A 17,111-nucleotide genomic window follows, 5' to 3' on the forward strand; every position below is an offset into this window, starting at 1 on the left:
CAAAGTGAGGTCCATACAGAAATGTTTTGTCGAGATCGGTGTGGAAGTACTTCAACCCCATCGAACACCTTTGGGATGTATTGGAACGCCGACTGCGAGCCAGGCCAAATCGCCCAACATCAGTGCCCAACCTCACTAATGCTCTTGTGGCTGAATGGAAGCAAGTCCCCGCAGCAATGTTCCAACATCTAGTGGAAAGCCTTCCCAGAAGAGTGGAGGCTGTTGTTAGCAGAAAAAGGGGGTCCAACTCCATATTAATGTCCATGATTTTGGAATGAGATGTTCGACAAGCTTTTGGTCATGTAGTGTATCTTAGTGTACCTGTCAGTTAAAAGGCATATCTGTTTCCGGAAGGATCGGATGACTTAATGGTTACCCCAGCTCATAGCCCTGAGTAAAAGAATAGACAACAGAACAGGGAAATGTGATGTGATCAGCATTAGATGGAACACCTAATATGGCTGCCAGTCCAGCCACCACAGAACCTTGATTAGAATGTCCCAACGTCTGGAATGTCCCAACGTCCTGCTCATTCTAATTTTATATCCCTGGGAGTCTGCCGCGAACAGGCCTCTCTTTGTGTTACTCAGGTGTGTGTGTGTGTGTGTGTTGCTACAGCTTTGCTTACCTCAGTCGCTCTAATTAAAAATCGTTCCCAGATGAAAGAAACTCCTTGGATCCCCTTTCCCTGATCCCAATCTGCCTACACACACACGCACGCACGCACGCACACACACACAAACGGCCGAGGAGCACAGCGGCTCTCTTCAAACATAGCACAGTCGCTAACCCAGTGACTCTCTGACAGCCCAAGCCCCTAGATAATTCACGTTATTACTACTCAGTCCCGTGTACGGTCTGTTAGAAATTCTCTCAGTTCTAGGGCTGCTAAAATCAGTAATCCTGTTGAGCTATTTCCCCCCATTAGTACTGTTTGCTCCGCTAGTCTCCAACTGTACACTCTCCAGCCGACTTTAAAACAAGGCTCGGGCTTTAGCTAATGCAAATGAATGTACAAAGTATTATCTCCAAGATGGACATGTTGGACATTTGGGTCCAGGATACAAATCCCAACATTTTAGTGTGCTCTGAAACATGGTTTAAAAGCTCTGTTGATGATAATTCCATTGCACTTCATGATTAAAAAGTTTACAGATGTGATAGGACAAATAAGGGTGGCGGTGTAGCAATTTATGTGAAAAACAACTTTAAGGTGACCTACTAGTTGAGCTACTAGTTATAAATGTTATTTCTCAGAATGTTAATTTCTATGTTGCTGGGATCTATCGACCTCCCTCCGCCACAGCGGGAGCAACTAGCTCCATTAATAGCCGCTGAAATAGTGATATCGGGGGTCTCGATTAGCTTAGTCCCTCGTCTGATTGTCTTAAATCAGTATGTACTGATCCGAACTTAGTCCAACTGATTTCAGAGCCCACTTGTTTGAATGTAGAGAATCCTGCTAAATCAACTCTGATTGATTTCATACTTGCAAATAATCCTCCTAAATACTTAACTAGTGGTGTCTTTGCTATGGGACCTCAGTGACCACTGTCCCAAAGTCTGCGTCAGAAACACAAAGATGCCTAAAACTCAACCACGCCTTATCGCTAAGAGAAGTTTTAAACACTTCCATGAGTAGGGTTCTGACATGACCTTAACCATTGAGTCTTAAATAGTGTTAATGACACTCCGGAAGCAGAACTTGACCTTGAACAATTCTTTAGTATGTTTATCTCTGCATCTGATTAACATGCTCCTATGAAGAGATTAAGAATGAAGGATAGAGCCAATCCATGGTTCACGCCTGAAGTTGGTGAGTTAATTCAGTTAAGGAACAAAGCTCGGTCTGAAGCCAGACACACTGGTAGCTCTGCTGACTGGCTCACCTTCCGATAACTTAGAAATATATTTACTGCTTCCATAAAAAGGGCTAAATCTAACTATTTCATTAATTCCATATCTGACCCTCGTGGCAATCCAGCTAAGTTTTGGAAGGCTATTAAAACTTCTCTAGGGTAGGGGGCAGCATTCGGAATTTTGGATGAAACGCATGCCCAAATTAAACTGCCTGCTTCTCGGGCCCAAAAGATATAATATGCATATAACTGGTAGATTTGGGTAGAAAACACTCTAAAGTTTCCAAAACTGTTAAAATAGTGTCTGTGAGTATAACAGAACTGATTTGGCAGGCGAAAACCTGGGGGAAATACATTCAGGAAGTAGTTTTTTTGTTGGTTTTGTAGTTTTCTATTCAATGCCATTACAGTATCCATTGACTCAAATTGCAGTTTCTATGCCTTCCACTAGATGTCAACAGTCTTTAGAAATTGTTTCAGGCTTGTATTCTGAAAAATAAAGAAGTAAGAGCAGTCTGAATGAGTGGACCCTAAAGTGTCACAGAGCTTTTTCATGCGCGAGACCGAGAGATTGCGTTTCTTGTTTACCTTTTAAATTGACGACGTTATTGTCCAGTTTAAATATTATCGATTATTTAGGCTAAAAACAACCTGACGATTGAATATAAACATCGTTTGACATGTTTCTATGAACTTTACGGATACAATTTAGATTTTTTTGTCTTCCTGTTTTGACTGCGTTTGAGCCTGTGGATTACTGAAGAAAACGAGCGAACAAAACGGAGGTTTTTGGATATAAAGAGACTTTATCGAACAAAAGGAACATTTATTGAGTAAATTAATGTCTGCTGAGTGCAACCATATGAAGATCATCAAAGATAAGGGATTAATTGTATCTCTATTTCTGACATGTCTAACTATTCTACTTGGATGGTTACTGTTTGTAATGATTTGTCTAGTGGGCTATAGTCTCAAATAATCGTAAGGTATGCTTTCGCCGTAAAGCATTTTTTAAAATCTGACACCGTGGTTGGATTCCCAAGGAGTTAATCTTTAAACCTATGTAAAATATGTTTTGTTTTCTGAATTTTTATAATGAGTATTTCTGTATTTGAATTTGGCGCCCAGCAGTTTCACTGGCTGTTGAAGAGGTGGGACACTAACGTCTCACGTACCCAAGAGAGGTTAAAGCACTAAAAAGAAGCAGCCACACCTTTCTGCCCAATGAGGTTCTATTGAACTCCCAATTCTATTGCAGACAAAACTGAAATAACTGACGAGTTTAACCTTTTGCCAATAGGTGGCGCAATTAGCATTTTTTATTTCTGGGTGTCGCCAAATTAAACTGCCTCGTGCTCAATTCTTGATCGTACAATATGCATATTATTAATTATATTGGATAGAAAACACTCTCTAGTTTCTATAGCCGTTGGAATTTTGTCTGTGGGTGACCCAGAACTCTTTCTACAGCGAAATCCATGACAGGTACTGCGATGGTCTGAGAGCGAAGCTCTGATTTCAGATCAGTTTTGAAAGTCTGTGTATATCCTATGGAACGACATGAACTGCACCCGCCTTCCCCTGGATGTCAGTAACCAATGAGAAGTGGAATGGGCTTGCTGCGTAGCTCTCAGAGGTTATAAAAGGCCAAAGAGCGAGAGGAGCCTTCCTTTCGACGCTGAGCATTGCGCAGAGAGGGACCTCAGGATGCCATTTTCAAACGCTCAATTTTAAACGTTAGATGTATCCATCTGTAATTTAATTAGACATAGGTGTTAGAAGCATCATAACGAAGCTATTTTAAACCGAGTTATATCAGATTATGCGAGTATATTGCTATTTTTCGGAATTTCCTCAGTATTGCGCCTTGAGGATTTGGACACGTTGATGCAAAATAGCTATGGCTAGCTAGTGTTAGCTGCTATATCAGAAGTTGAATGCAACGTTTTACAACCAAGCAACGATTCTTTTGGACAAAGAACCACCATGGCAAGATTCTGATGGAAGCTCGTCGAAAAGTAAGAGCTATTTATGATGTTATTCCGTTTTTATGTGGAAAAAGCTGCTATATCAGAAGTTGAATGCAACGTTTTACAACCAAGCAACGATTCTTTTGGACAAAGAACCACCATGGCAAGATTCTGATGGAAGCTCGTCGAAAAGTAAGAGCTATTTATGATGTTATTCCGTTTTTATGTGGAAAAATGTAAACTCAATAATGGTGAATAGTGACGCCGTTATTGCGTCACTAGTCTGGCTGTAACGCACACTGTATGTCTAGTAACGTTAATTTTAAAAATCTAACTCTGTGGTTGCATTAATAACTAATACATCTTTCATTTCATGTCCAACCTGTATTTTTTTAGTCAAGTTTATGAATAGTTTTTGATAAAAATATTTGTATTTTCAAAATGGCGCCGGCCAGATTGCTTGAGTAGTTGAACACTATTTCCATTGTGTAAGCACGATTTGTGCCGCTAAATATGCACATTTTCGATCAAACTCTATATGGATTGTGTAATATGATGTTACAGGAGTGTCATCTGAAGAATTCTGAGAAGGTTAGTGAAAAAATTAATATATTTTGGCGATGTTGAGTTATCGCTCTCTTTGGCTAGAATCAATGCTCTGGTAACGTTTGCATATGTGGTATGCTAATATAACGATTCATTGTGTTTTCGCCGTAAAACACTTAGAAAATCTGAAATGTTGTCTGAATTCACAAGATCTGTGTCTTTCCATTGCTATGTGCTGTGTATTTTTAAGAAATGTTTTATGATGAGTAAATTGGTAATACACGTTGCTGTCTGTAGTAATTCTAGGAGCTTTGGTGAGATTTGTGATGCTGGCTGCAATGGCAAACTATGATTTATACCTGAAATATGCACATTTTTCTAACAAAACCTATCCTATACCATAAATATGTTATCAGACTGTCATCTGATGAGGTTTTTTCTTGGTTAGTGGCTATCAATATCTTAGTTTAGCCGAATTGGTGATAGCTACTGGTGTTGAGAAAAAATGGTGGACAAAGAAAAAGGGTGTCTTTTGCTAACATGGTTAGCTAATAGATTTACATATTTTGCCTTCCCTGTAAAACATTTTAAAAATCTGAAATGGTGACTTTATTCACAAGATCTGTATCTTTCATTTGGTGTCTTGGACTTGTGATTTAATGATATTTAGATGCTACTATTTAAATGTGACGCTATGCTAGCGATGCTAATCAGTGTGGGGGGGGGGGGGGGGGGGGGGGGGGTGATCCCGGATCCGGGTTTCTGAGGCGGTAAAAGTTAACCAACATTTTATTGCAGCAGGACATTTATTTGAAAGGGGAAATAGCAGCAATAAGGACAACTCTGAAAATACTGTTCATGAACATAATACAAGCTAATCTCTGATGCAACCCTGTTTAATCAGACTTGCCTGTTACTGTAAATGGTGACCCACTGTTCTCTCTTCGGAAAGTCACTACGAGGGATGTTCTGGATGCTCTCTTAGCTATTGATGTTAAAAAATACACTGGGGCAGACATGCTTGACCCGTGTCTTCAACAGTTTCCTGCTCCTCTGATTATGGAGCCCTTGACATATGTTTTTTATCTGACCATTCTAGAGGTCGACCGATTAATCGGAATGGCCGATTAATTAAGGCTATAATTAGGGCCATAATCATAACAATCGGAAATCGGTAATTTTGGTTTAATTTTATTTTTTATTTTTTACACCTTTATTTAACTAGGTAAGTCAGTTAAACTTCTTATGGCTGCAGGTGCAGTATTGAGTAGCTTGGATGAAAGGTGCCCAGAGGTGCCCATAGTAAACTGCCTGTTCCTCAGTCCCAGTTGCTAATATATGCATATTATTATTCATATTCGATAGAAAACACTATGAAGTTTCTAAAACTGTTTGAATTATGTCTGTGAGTATAACAGAACTCATATGGCAGGCAAACTTCCAAACAGGAAGTGGAAATTCTGAGGCTGGTGTTTTTTCTACTCATCGTCTATTCAAATCCCAGGAAGATATGGATTTGTTTGCACTTCCTACGCCTTCCACTAGATGTCAACAGTCGGTAGAACGGTGAATGAAGTGTATACTGTGATGTGGGACCGGATGGGAGGTGTTTCAGTCAGTGGTCTGGCAGATTGCCAGTTCCTGGTCACGCGCATTCCTCATGATATCACCTTGCGTTCCATAACTTTTACAGACACAAAGGAATTCTCCGGTTGGAACGTTATTGGATATATATGATAACAACATCCTGAAGATTGACTCTCTACTAAGTTTGAGCAGTTTATTCGACTTGTAATATAACTTTTTGAAGTTTTCGTCCGACGTTATGCGTCACTTGCACAAGGGTTTGGATATGTGTGCTAAACGAGCTAGCAAAAGCAGCTATTTGGACATAAATAATTGACATTATCGAACAAAACAACAATTTATTGTCGAACTAGGATTCCTGGGAATGCATTCTGATGAAGATATTCAAATGTAAGGGAATATTTATGATGTAATTTCGTATTTCTGTTGACTTCAACATGGCGGAGAAATTTTATTTATATTTGAGCGCCGTCTCAGATTATTGCATGGTGTGCTTTTTCCGTAAAGTTTTTTTGAAATCTGAAACAGCGGTTGCATTAAGAACAAGTGTATCTTTAATTATATGTAAAACATGTATCTTTCATCAAAGTTTATGATGAGTATTTCTGTTATTTGACGTGGCTCTCTGCAATTTTTCCGGATATTTTGGAGGCATTTCTGAACATGGCGCCAATGTAAACTAAGATTTTTGGATATAAATATGCACATTATCGAACAAAAAATACATGCATTGTGTAACATGAAGTCCTATGAGTGTCATCTGATGAAGATAATCAAAGGTTAGTGATTAATTTTATCTCTATTTCTGCTTTTTGTGACACCTGTCTTTGGCTGGAAAAATGACTGTGTTTGTCTGTCATTTTGCGGTGACCTAACATAATTGTTTGTGGTGCTTTCGCTGAAAAGCCGATTTGAAATCGGACACTTTGGTGGGATTAACAACAAGATTACCTTTAAAATGGTATAAGATACATGTATGTTCGACGAATTTTAATTATGAGATTTCTGTTTGAATTTGGCGCCCTGCACTTTCACTGGCTGTTGTCATATCATCCCATTAACGGGATTGCAGCCATAAGAAGTTTTTAAGAACACATTCTTATTTTCAATGACGGCCTAGGAACGGTGGGTTAACTGCCTTGTTCAGGGGCAGAACGACAGATTTTTACCTTGTCAGCTCAGGGATTCAATCTTGCAATCTTAACTAGTCCAACGCTCTAACCACCTGCCTCACGGGGAGCCTGCCTGTTACGCGAATGCAGTAAGAAGCCAAGGTAAGTTGCTAGCTAGGATTAAACTTATCGTATGAAAAACAATCACTCAATCAATCATAATCACTAGTTATAACTACACATGGTTGATGATATTACTAGTTTATCTAGCGTGTCCTGCGTTGCATATAATTGATGCAGTGCGCATTCGCAAAAAAGGACTGTCGTTGCTCCAACGTGTACCTAACCATAAACATCAATGCCTTTCTTAAAATCAATACACAGAAGTATATATTTTTAAACCTGCATATTTAGCTAAAAGAAATCCAGGTTAGCAGCAATATTAATGAGGTGAAATTGTGTCACTTCTCTTGCGTTCATTGCACGCAGAGTCAGGGTATATGCAACAGTTTGGGCCGCCTGGCTCGTTGTGAACTAATTTGCCAGAATTTTACGTAATTATGACATAACATTGAAGGTTGTGCAATGTAACAGGAATATTTAGACTTATGGATGCCACCTGTTAGATAAAATACGGAACGGTTCCGTATTTCACTGAAAGAATAAACGTTTTGTTTTTGAGATGATAGTTTCCGGATTCGACCATATTAATGACCTAAGGCTCGTATTACTGTGTGTTATTATGTTATAATTAAGTCTATGATTTGATAGAGAAGTCTGACTGAGCGATGGTAGGCATCAGCAGGCTCGTAAGCATTCATTCAAACAGCACTTTTGTGCGTTTTGCCAGCAACTCTTCGCAATGCTTATGACTTCAAGCCTATCAACCCCCGAGATTAGGCTGGTGTAACCGATGTGAAATGGCTAGCTAGTTAGCGGGGTGCGCGCTAATAGTGTTTTAAACGTCACTCGCTCTGAGACTTGGAGTAGTTGTTCCCCTTGCTCTGCATGGGTAACGCTGCTTCGAGGGTGGCTGTCGTCGATGTGTTCCTGGTTCGAGCCCAGGTAGGGGCGAGGAGAGGGATGGAAGCTATACTGTTACACTGGCAATACTAAAGTGCCTATAAGAACATCCCATATCCAAAGGTATATGAAATACAAATCGTATAGAGAGAAATAGTCTTATAATTCCTATAATAACTACAACCTAAAACTTCTTACCTGGGAATATTGACGACTCATGTTAAAAGGAACCACCAGCTTTTATATGTTCTCATGTTCTGAGCAAGAAACTTAAACGTTAGCTTTCTTACATGGCACATATTGCACTTTTACTTTCTTCTCCAACACTTTGTTTTTGCATTATTTAAACCAAATTGAACATGTTTCATTATTTATTTGATGCTAAATAGATTTAATTGATGTATTATAATAAGTTAAAATAAGTGTTCATTCAGTATTGTTGTAATTGTCATTATTACAAATAAAGAAAAAAATAATAATAATCGGTATCGGCGTTGAAAAATCATAATCGGTCGACCTCTAATCCATTCTCTTGGTTACTATTCCTAAGGCGTGGAAGGCAACCCTTGTTCTCCCCCTCCATAAAGGTGGTGATCCCTGCAATCTTAATAATTATTTCCCAATTTCAAAACTTTCATGTCTAGTGAAAATATTAGAACTCTTGGTAAGCTGCGGTCCATTTCAGATAGAAAATGTATCCTGAATACTAACCAGTCAGGCTTTAGACCAGGACACAGCACCATCTCGGCTGCTTCTCTAGTCATAAATTACATAGTTAATGCACTAGGTAGGAAACAGCACTGCGCTGCCCTAACTGGGGCTTACATCTCTATGTGGATGACACAGATATTTATTCCCGTGCCCCCTCAGTGCAGCAAGCCATTCACCACCTTCTGCTTGGCTTTAATTAAATTCAAGAATCGCTCACCAATCCTAAATTAGTGTTAAATGTTGATAAAACCAAGTTTATGTCTCCAGCTCTTGTAAAATTGATCCTAAAGACCTGTATCTGTACCTTGACAGGAGCTCAAATTGAGCTAGACATGCATTATAAGTATGTAGGTATTTGGATAAGTTATCCATTAAAACACATATTGATAAGCTGACAAAACGTTGCGAGTAAAGATTGGTTTCATGTAAATAAAAAAATATTGTCTCACTTTTGAAAACAGGAGGAAAATTGTTCAAGCAACACTCTGTGTTAAAACCTCTAGATTCAGTCTATCACTCAGCCTTGCGTTTTACCACTGGTGATAATTTCTGTACGCATCATTGTTTCTTATAGTTCTGTTGGCTGGGAGACTCTGACAACCAGAAGGGCCCAACATTAGCTATTATTCATATATAAAGCACTTCTCCAGAAACTCCCATACTATTTCACCTCACTTCTAAATTGGAAATCTAGTAACTATAAGACTCAGTTTCTAGACTGGTTGGTACTAGAGGTTCCACGGGTCTCCTCTGAGTTAGGGAAGACTGCTTTCAGTTACAATGTCCCGCCGTCCTGGATGACCTACAGGTCACTCTAAAACTTTATTCTTTGGTCCCAAAGGGTGAATTTAGGGAAGAAAAAAAATAATCTATGAAAACTGCACTTGTATTGATTGAATGTATTTGTTTCTCCTGCCCTTTTGAATGTAAAGTAATTTATTTGAAATTATGTAACTGTTATTGCATTGTGATCCTGCTTAAATGTGCTGCTCACATTGCTTGAACTGCTGTTCTCAGGGAACCATTGTAAATGAAACTCTGGTCTTAGTGGGTTTCCCTGGTTCAATAAAGGTTCATAAAAAAACACACACACACACACCTTGAGTAAGTAGACCTGACAGTCCGAGTGGTAGTCATACTCCAGGCCGTCGAAGGTGTGGTAGTGTCTGTCGCTGTAGACCGTACATACTGCCGGACACGGAGAGTAATTACAGTTAAAATACCCCCGGTGACACACACTGGAGAGAGACAGAGACAGGGAGAGATAGATAGACAGAGGGGGAGAAAACATACAGACAAAAATAAAGACAAAAAGAAGACAGTAAATGAAACACAATTGAGCATTTGAACAATATTTAGGATACTAGTGCTCTATTTGTTTTCATGTTAACAGCATTTAACAATCCTTAATGGAAACATACACCAAAAAACTATCTTTTGGTATTTGTTTCATTAGTCCATTGTTGATATAGTCCCAAAATGTTTTGCATGTCAGCAATCAAGTTTTCAAGATATATAACTTTCAAAATACAGAAATACAGCCGGCATCAAATCAAATTGTATTGGTGCCATACACCGAATACAACATGTGAAGATTTTACAGTGAAATGCTTACTTACGAGCCCATTCCCAACGATACAGAGTTAAAAAGTAAGACAAATATTTTCTAAATTAAAAAAGGAAATAGTAACACAATAAAATAACAATAACAAGGCTGTATACTGTACAAGGAGTACCAGTACTGAGTCAATGTGCATCATACCGGCTGTATTTCTGTATTATGAAAGTTATACTGTATATTTTGAAAACGCTATTTCTGACATGCAAAACATTTTGGGACTATATCAATAATGGACTGATGAAACAAATACCAAAATATTGCTTTTGGGTCGATTATTCCTTTAAGGGACATGGGGGGTATGGGGGGTCTTACCATCTGTAACAGGGGGTGTCGACGGTCTCTCCTGGCAGATACTCCAGGCCCAGCCAGGCACAGGGACAGTTCTCTGGGTAGTAACACTCCCCACGGTGCAGAACCAGCCTACACACACACACACACACACACACACACACACACACACACACACACACACACACACACACACACACACACACACACACACACAGTCAGGTAGAACCATTACAACAATCAGGGCTCAAGCATGTGTGTGTTAATAAAGTACTTTTTTCTGTGTTAAAAATCTAAGCCTGGGGGGGTAATTTTAAGCTAACATACGGAATTGTTTTAAGATGGATAATTTAGCTATTTGATTTGGAATTTTAGGCTTGCCTTCGGACGAGTCCTGTGACACTTGTGGGGGTCATAGAACGAGTCTCCCCTCCCCTGATATTAGTTTGTACCCTAAACGGTTTGGATGCTACAAAACGGAGAACATCATCATCTTCGTGAGCCTTATCTTTCCATAGTTTTTTAGGCCAAACCGTTCGGATGCTACAGACATTTTTTTGGGAGAAGACCAATTTTCGGGGTGTCTCCAGGTCTGACAAACAGCACTATAGCTCTGCCACTTTCCACAGCAGATGCGGAAGGCCGACATTGGAGGATGTGTTGGATTGAGACGCTGCCCATACAAAAAAAATTATATTTCTAACTTAAACAGACTGATTTTTTTATCATGTTAATTAGTTTGAAGGGTGCGCCAATCGACTCCAGTTTTTTTTAAAGAGTTAAACTAACACACAGACACACATCCTACCCAGGTGGGCAGACACAGCCAGATATGCAGGGCGTGGTGGGAGGACAGGTGAGGTTCAACATCAGGTTCCGACAGGTGAGCTCACAGGCCACACCTCCTCGCCAAGCCACCACCCCCTGGACCCCCTGGGGCTCAGAACAGCCGTGGAACACCTTTCCCTCCGGACAATGGCCTCGCTCCGGCTCTAAAACACAAAGACAGAAGTCATTCAGAAACAGAGCTTTGTTGATGGATGGATGGATGGATGGAGAGGAAAATAAAAACACTTTTTTTAACTCGTCAGTTAAGAATAAATGACGACCTAGGAACAGTGGGTTAACTGCCTTGTTCAGGGGCAGAATGACAGATTTTTACCTTGTCAGCGCAGGGATTTGATCTAACAACATTTCAGTTACTGGCCCAATGCTCTAACCACTAGGCTACCTGCCGCCCTGAATAGGAGAGGGATGGTTGGTTTACCTCTTTCTTCTGGTACACACTCCATCCTTCCATTCCTGCAAAGGCTATTGATGGGAGACAGAGCGGGAGGAAGAGAATAAACATTTTTCAGAGCTCTAACGTTACCAATCAGTGAGATTGTTTAACTTCTCTAGGATAGGGGGCAGCATTTTCACGTTTGGATGAAAAGCATACCCAAATTCAACTGCCAGCTACTCATCCCCAGAAGATAAGATATGCATATTGTTAGTAGATTTGGATAGAAAATACTCTGAAGTTTCTAAAACTGTTTGAATCATGTCTGTGAGTATAACAGAACTTATTTAGCAGGCGAAACCCAGAGGACAAACCATTCAGATTTTCTTTTTTTGAGGTCACTCTCTTTTCAATGGATTTTCATTGGGAATAGAGATTTCTAATTGACCTTCTTGCAGTTCCTACCGCTTCCACTGGATGTCAACAGTCTTTAGAAATTGGTTGAGGGTTTTTCCTTTGTGTAATGAAGAAATACGGCCATTTTGAATCAGGGTCACTTGTTGTGTACTGTTAGATAGAGGCGCGTGACCAGAAAGCATGCTACAGATTGTTTTAATCCTGTATTGAACACAGATCATCCCGTCTTCAATTGTATCGATTATTTACGTTAAAAAATACCTAAAGTTGTATTACAAAAGTAGTTTGAAATGTTTTGTCAAAGTTTACAGGTAACTTTTGAGATATTTTGTAGTCATGTTTCACGAGTTGGAACCGGTGTCTTTCTGGATCAAACGCGCCAAATAAATGGACATTTTGGATATATATCGACGGAATTGCATCGAACAAAAGGACCATTTGTGATGTTTATGGGAAATATTGGAGTGCCAACAACAGAAGCTCGTCAAAGGTAAGGCATGAATTATATTTTTATTTCTGCGTTTTATGTCGCACCTGCAGGGTTGAAATATGCTTATCTCTCTTTGTTTACAATGGTGCTAACTCAGATAATAGCATTGTTTGCTTTCGTCGAAAAGCCTATTTGAATTCTGACATGTTGGCTGGATTCACAACCAGTGTAGCTTTAATTTGGTATCTTTCATGTGTGATTTAATGAAAGTTTGATTTTTATAGTAATTTATTTGAATATGGCGCTCTGCCTTTTCTCTGGCTTTTGGCCAAGTGAGACAGTAGCGTCCCGCCTAAACTCAGATTTTTGGATATGAACTTTACCGAACAAAACATACATGTATTGTGTAACATGAAGTCCTATGAGTGTCATCTGATGAAGATCATCAAAGGTTAGTGATTCATTTTATCTCTATTTCTGCTTTTTGTTACTCCTCTCTTTGGCTGGAAAAATGGCTGTGTTTTTCTGTGGCTATGTACTGACCTAACGTAATCGTTTGGTGTGCTTTTGCCGTAAAACCTTTTTGAAATCAGACATGTTGGCTGGATTCACAACAAGTGTAGCTTTAATTTGGTGTCTTTCATGTGTGATTTCATGATAGTTGGATTTTTATAGTCATTTATTTGAATTTGGCGCTCTGCATTTTTACTGGCTTTAGTCAAGTGGGACATTAGCATCCCACATATCCTAGAGAAGTTAAAGGGTGTTATGTCTGTGAAGTGAACTCTCTATAACCTCTCTATGAACCCTCTTTGTAGCAGGGTTAGTGTGTGTGTGGCTGCTTACCAAGGGCCGGCGGCGCTGAAGGACACCTCTCCTGGCTGGGACACCCCACCAATAGAGTAACAATGACACTGAGACCTGAGAGAGAAAAGAGGAGAGGATGATGGAAGGGTCAAGTCCTATGTGTTTGACGATGATGATGATGATAATGTGCTTTGATCAAGATTATGGTGTATACGTGCCTGACGACTCAAACTGAATTCTTTGCTGCTCTATGTTTGCTACATACTTCAGTCTGAGAGTGCCATCATTGAAGTCGTTTGTGGTGATGTCAAAATTTGGGTTGTTGTACAAAACAAAGTCAACAGCGATTTAATAATTTCTAAGCAATCGGGTATCAAAGCCTATGATGAATTTTCTAAATGTTGCTTTACAAACGTGGGTTCTGGCTCTGGCCCCACCCATCGGTTTCTGGGAACAATCAGAACGGTTAGAATGGGTTTGCGTTCCAGAAATCGTCGTGGAGATACTAAGATCCAGACTAATTGCGGACAAGAAACTAACGTCCATGGACGTGGCATAGTGTTTTACCGAAGCAAGGGGTTTGGATAGCCAGGCAAGATGCATGTTAGGTGATAATGTGTAAGAGAGCGGAGTCTTACGGCTGAACGCAGCGTTGTCTTACGTCATCGTAGTAACTGCCCTCTGTGCAGCCACACCCCTCAGCACAGTCGTCATGGTTACAGGTCTCTCCGCTGGAGAGGGAGCGGCACGAGCGGCCACAGGACGACACACAGGACTGGAACAGCATCCCACCCATACACACCACCCCTACACACACACACATACCTGAGTTATACACCTCCGTCACACCACCTACACTGTAACAAATTTTCCGTAACTTTACAGCCAGAAATATACGGTTAGCTACTGTAATTCTACATTACAGTACAGTGCAGTACTGTAAAGAGCAATGCATTATGGGGGCTCAATGGCATTCCGCTACACTGCTGTAAAATGTTGCTGTATATTTACAGTAGCATACTGTGAATTATGGTGCATTGTGGGAAAATGTTGTGGACGGGGAAAGAATGCCTGGCTCATTAACATAGTTGGAGGTGTGCCTTGTAAGAAGGTATATTTGTTGCACTCGTAAGTGAGAAAGCTGTACATCACAGAACACAGTATCATACCGTATTTTTGTACCGCCAAAAACCTTTTGAACAGTAGTGGATGCATGGTATTGTTGTTTCTGGCTCAATAACAAATTTTGAGGCATGCCTTGTAAGAGGCTATATTTGTTGCACCCGTCAGTGAGAGTGCTGTACCAATTTAAGTGAAATTTGGCAGTAGTTTCCTAACAATTGAATATGTGTAGGAAACAGATCAGTGGCAGAAAGTCTCAAACCTAAAAATGTGCCAAACAATTGTTAATTACTCTGACTTTCATTGTATGCTCAAAATGCACATTAGTGAACTCTGCTGGTCAGCAATAAATAGCAGCATGTGAATATCTAGTTTTCTTTAAAACTTTGTGGCACAGCGGCAAGTCGTTGGCTTTAGTAGCCTATTTTCGAGCAGAATACCAGGTTTACATCATGCTTCACTTTTTTCCCTTCAAGTTTACAATTTTTTAAACTGAATCTATGGTGTTATTTAGGATGCTTAAGACAGAATGTTATACTATACTAATTAAAACCAATTATTTGAACAACAGTGCAGAAAGTGTGGTTTCACATAAACAATTTTTTAAATACTGATCCTTCAACGGGATTCGACCTCATCAAATAAAATAAAATAAAATGTTCTGGGTAGCCATTTGATTAGCTGTTCAGGAGTCTTATGGCTTGCGGGTAGAAGCTGTTTAGAAGCCTATTGGACCTAGACTTGGCGCTCCGGTACCGCTTGCCGTGCGGTAGCAGAGAGAACAGTCTATGACTAGGGTGGCTGGAGTATTTGACCATTTTAAAGAACTTCCTCTGACACCACCTGGTATAGAGGTCCTGAATGGCAGGAAGCTTGGCCCTGGTGATGTACTGGGCCGTACCTTCCCTCACATCCCTGAATGTTCCATAGTACCCTACTCTACCTGCTAAAGAAACCAGTCAAGTGAAATTTGATGGACAAACTCCTAACTATATATTTGTACGTCCGGTGTCCAGTAGAGTTCGGTGTTTGAATGCAGCTTTTAATGGAAGAAGGCACTAGAACCATGGTGAAATCAGTGGGATCTCGTATTTTGAAAAAGCACTTGATCAAATGAAGCTTCAGACGTCATTGATGACGTACTTCTGATAAAGTGATACGTGCATCGGCACACTGCTTCGAAGTTAGCTGCTTAGCGAATTCAACGCATGACTCTGAGCTCTGGTATCAAACCTAACTTCACTAGTGTTTAGCCATGTCCTTTTGATCCGTTTTTCCCTGTAGTCATTGGCAGTTTAGACACCTTTGTTAAGGGCATTACAAGTGCAAGTAATATAAAACACCACATATTCATTGGTATGCTGCAGTAAAATATAATTACATATTCAATTTTATTACAATACAATTTAACAATAAAGTACTTTATTGTGGTTTTGTTGTAGTGCAGTATTCTGTAAATTATGTTGCATTGTGGGGGGGAAAGAGTTGCTGGATTATTAACATATTTTGAGGCGTGCCTTGTAAATTAGTGAGAATGCTGTACCAATTGAACTCAAACAGTATGTGGTAGTAGTGCTCTAACAATTGCATGTGGATATGGAACAGATCAGAGTGGTATCAAGTCTTAAACCTTTACAGGTTACAGTCCTTTTGGTCTGTTTTGCCCTGTAATCACGGCCAGTTTGGAAGTCTTTGTTTAGGCATATAGAATAATGATGAGTGAGAAAGTTACAGACGCACAAATATCCTACCCCCAAGACATGTTAACCTCTCACCATTACAATTACAATAACAGGGGAGGTTAGCATTTTTGGGGGGGTATGATATTTATGCCTCTGTAACTTTCTCACATGTCATTATTCAGGATTCCTTCACATTAATGTAGAAGTGTTAAGAAACATATTCTGTTCTTATTTACAATAAAAGTGACTTCAAAATGACACAATACATTATTTGCCATTCATTTATATTGGGCACAAAATAATCTGAAACACAACCAAAACAAACAGCAAATGCATCCAACAAATTTGTAGTCACAAGCTTGATGTACTCATTGTATGCTATGAATATGGGGTCAAATACTTAACTTTTTAGTAATTTAATACACATATAAAGTGAAATTGTCCCAATACTTTTGGTCCCCTAAAATGGGGGGGACTATGTACAAAAAGTGCTGTAACTTCTAAACGGTTCACCCGATACGGATGGAAATACTGTCACGCCCTGGCCTTAGTATTCTTTGTTTCATTTATTATTTTAGGTAGGTCAGGGTGTGACATGGGGAAGGTATGTGTTTTTTGTATTGTCTAGGGTGGTTGTAATGTGTGGGGGGTTTAGTAGAGGAGATGGTTTAGTGTTCAGTGTAGGTGTCTAGGAAAGTCTATGGTTGCCTAAAT

The 17,111-nt window shown here is 39.7% G+C and overlaps 1 protein-coding gene across 3 annotated transcripts in view; it reads right to left on the reverse strand.

Moving 5' to 3' along the window:
• The window catches only part of LOC129866978 (otogelin-like protein), a 50,989-nt gene that overhangs the window by 18,856 nt on the left and 15,022 nt on the right, over nt 1–17,111 (reverse strand). For all 3 annotated transcript variants that reach the window (XM_055940040.1, XM_055940041.1, XM_055940039.1), the window contains exons 19-24: nt 14,232–14,400; nt 13,633–13,707; nt 11,985–12,028; nt 11,526–11,709; nt 10,742–10,849; nt 9,908–10,046 (exon numbers count right to left, since the gene is read on the reverse strand). In XM_055940040.1, coding sequence (XP_055796015.1) covers nt 9,908–10,046; nt 10,742–10,849; nt 11,526–11,709; nt 11,985–12,028; nt 13,633–13,707; nt 14,232–14,400 — 719 coding nt within the window. The remainder of the gene's footprint in view (nt 1–9,907; nt 10,047–10,741; nt 10,850–11,525; nt 11,710–11,984; nt 12,029–13,632; nt 13,708–14,231; nt 14,401–17,111) is intronic.

This window comes from Salvelinus fontinalis, chromosome 12 (assembly GCF_029448725.1).
Source record: "Salvelinus fontinalis isolate EN_2023a chromosome 12, ASM2944872v1, whole genome shotgun sequence".
NCBI classification, from domain to species: Eukaryota; Metazoa; Chordata; class Actinopteri; order Salmoniformes; family Salmonidae; genus Salvelinus; species Salvelinus fontinalis.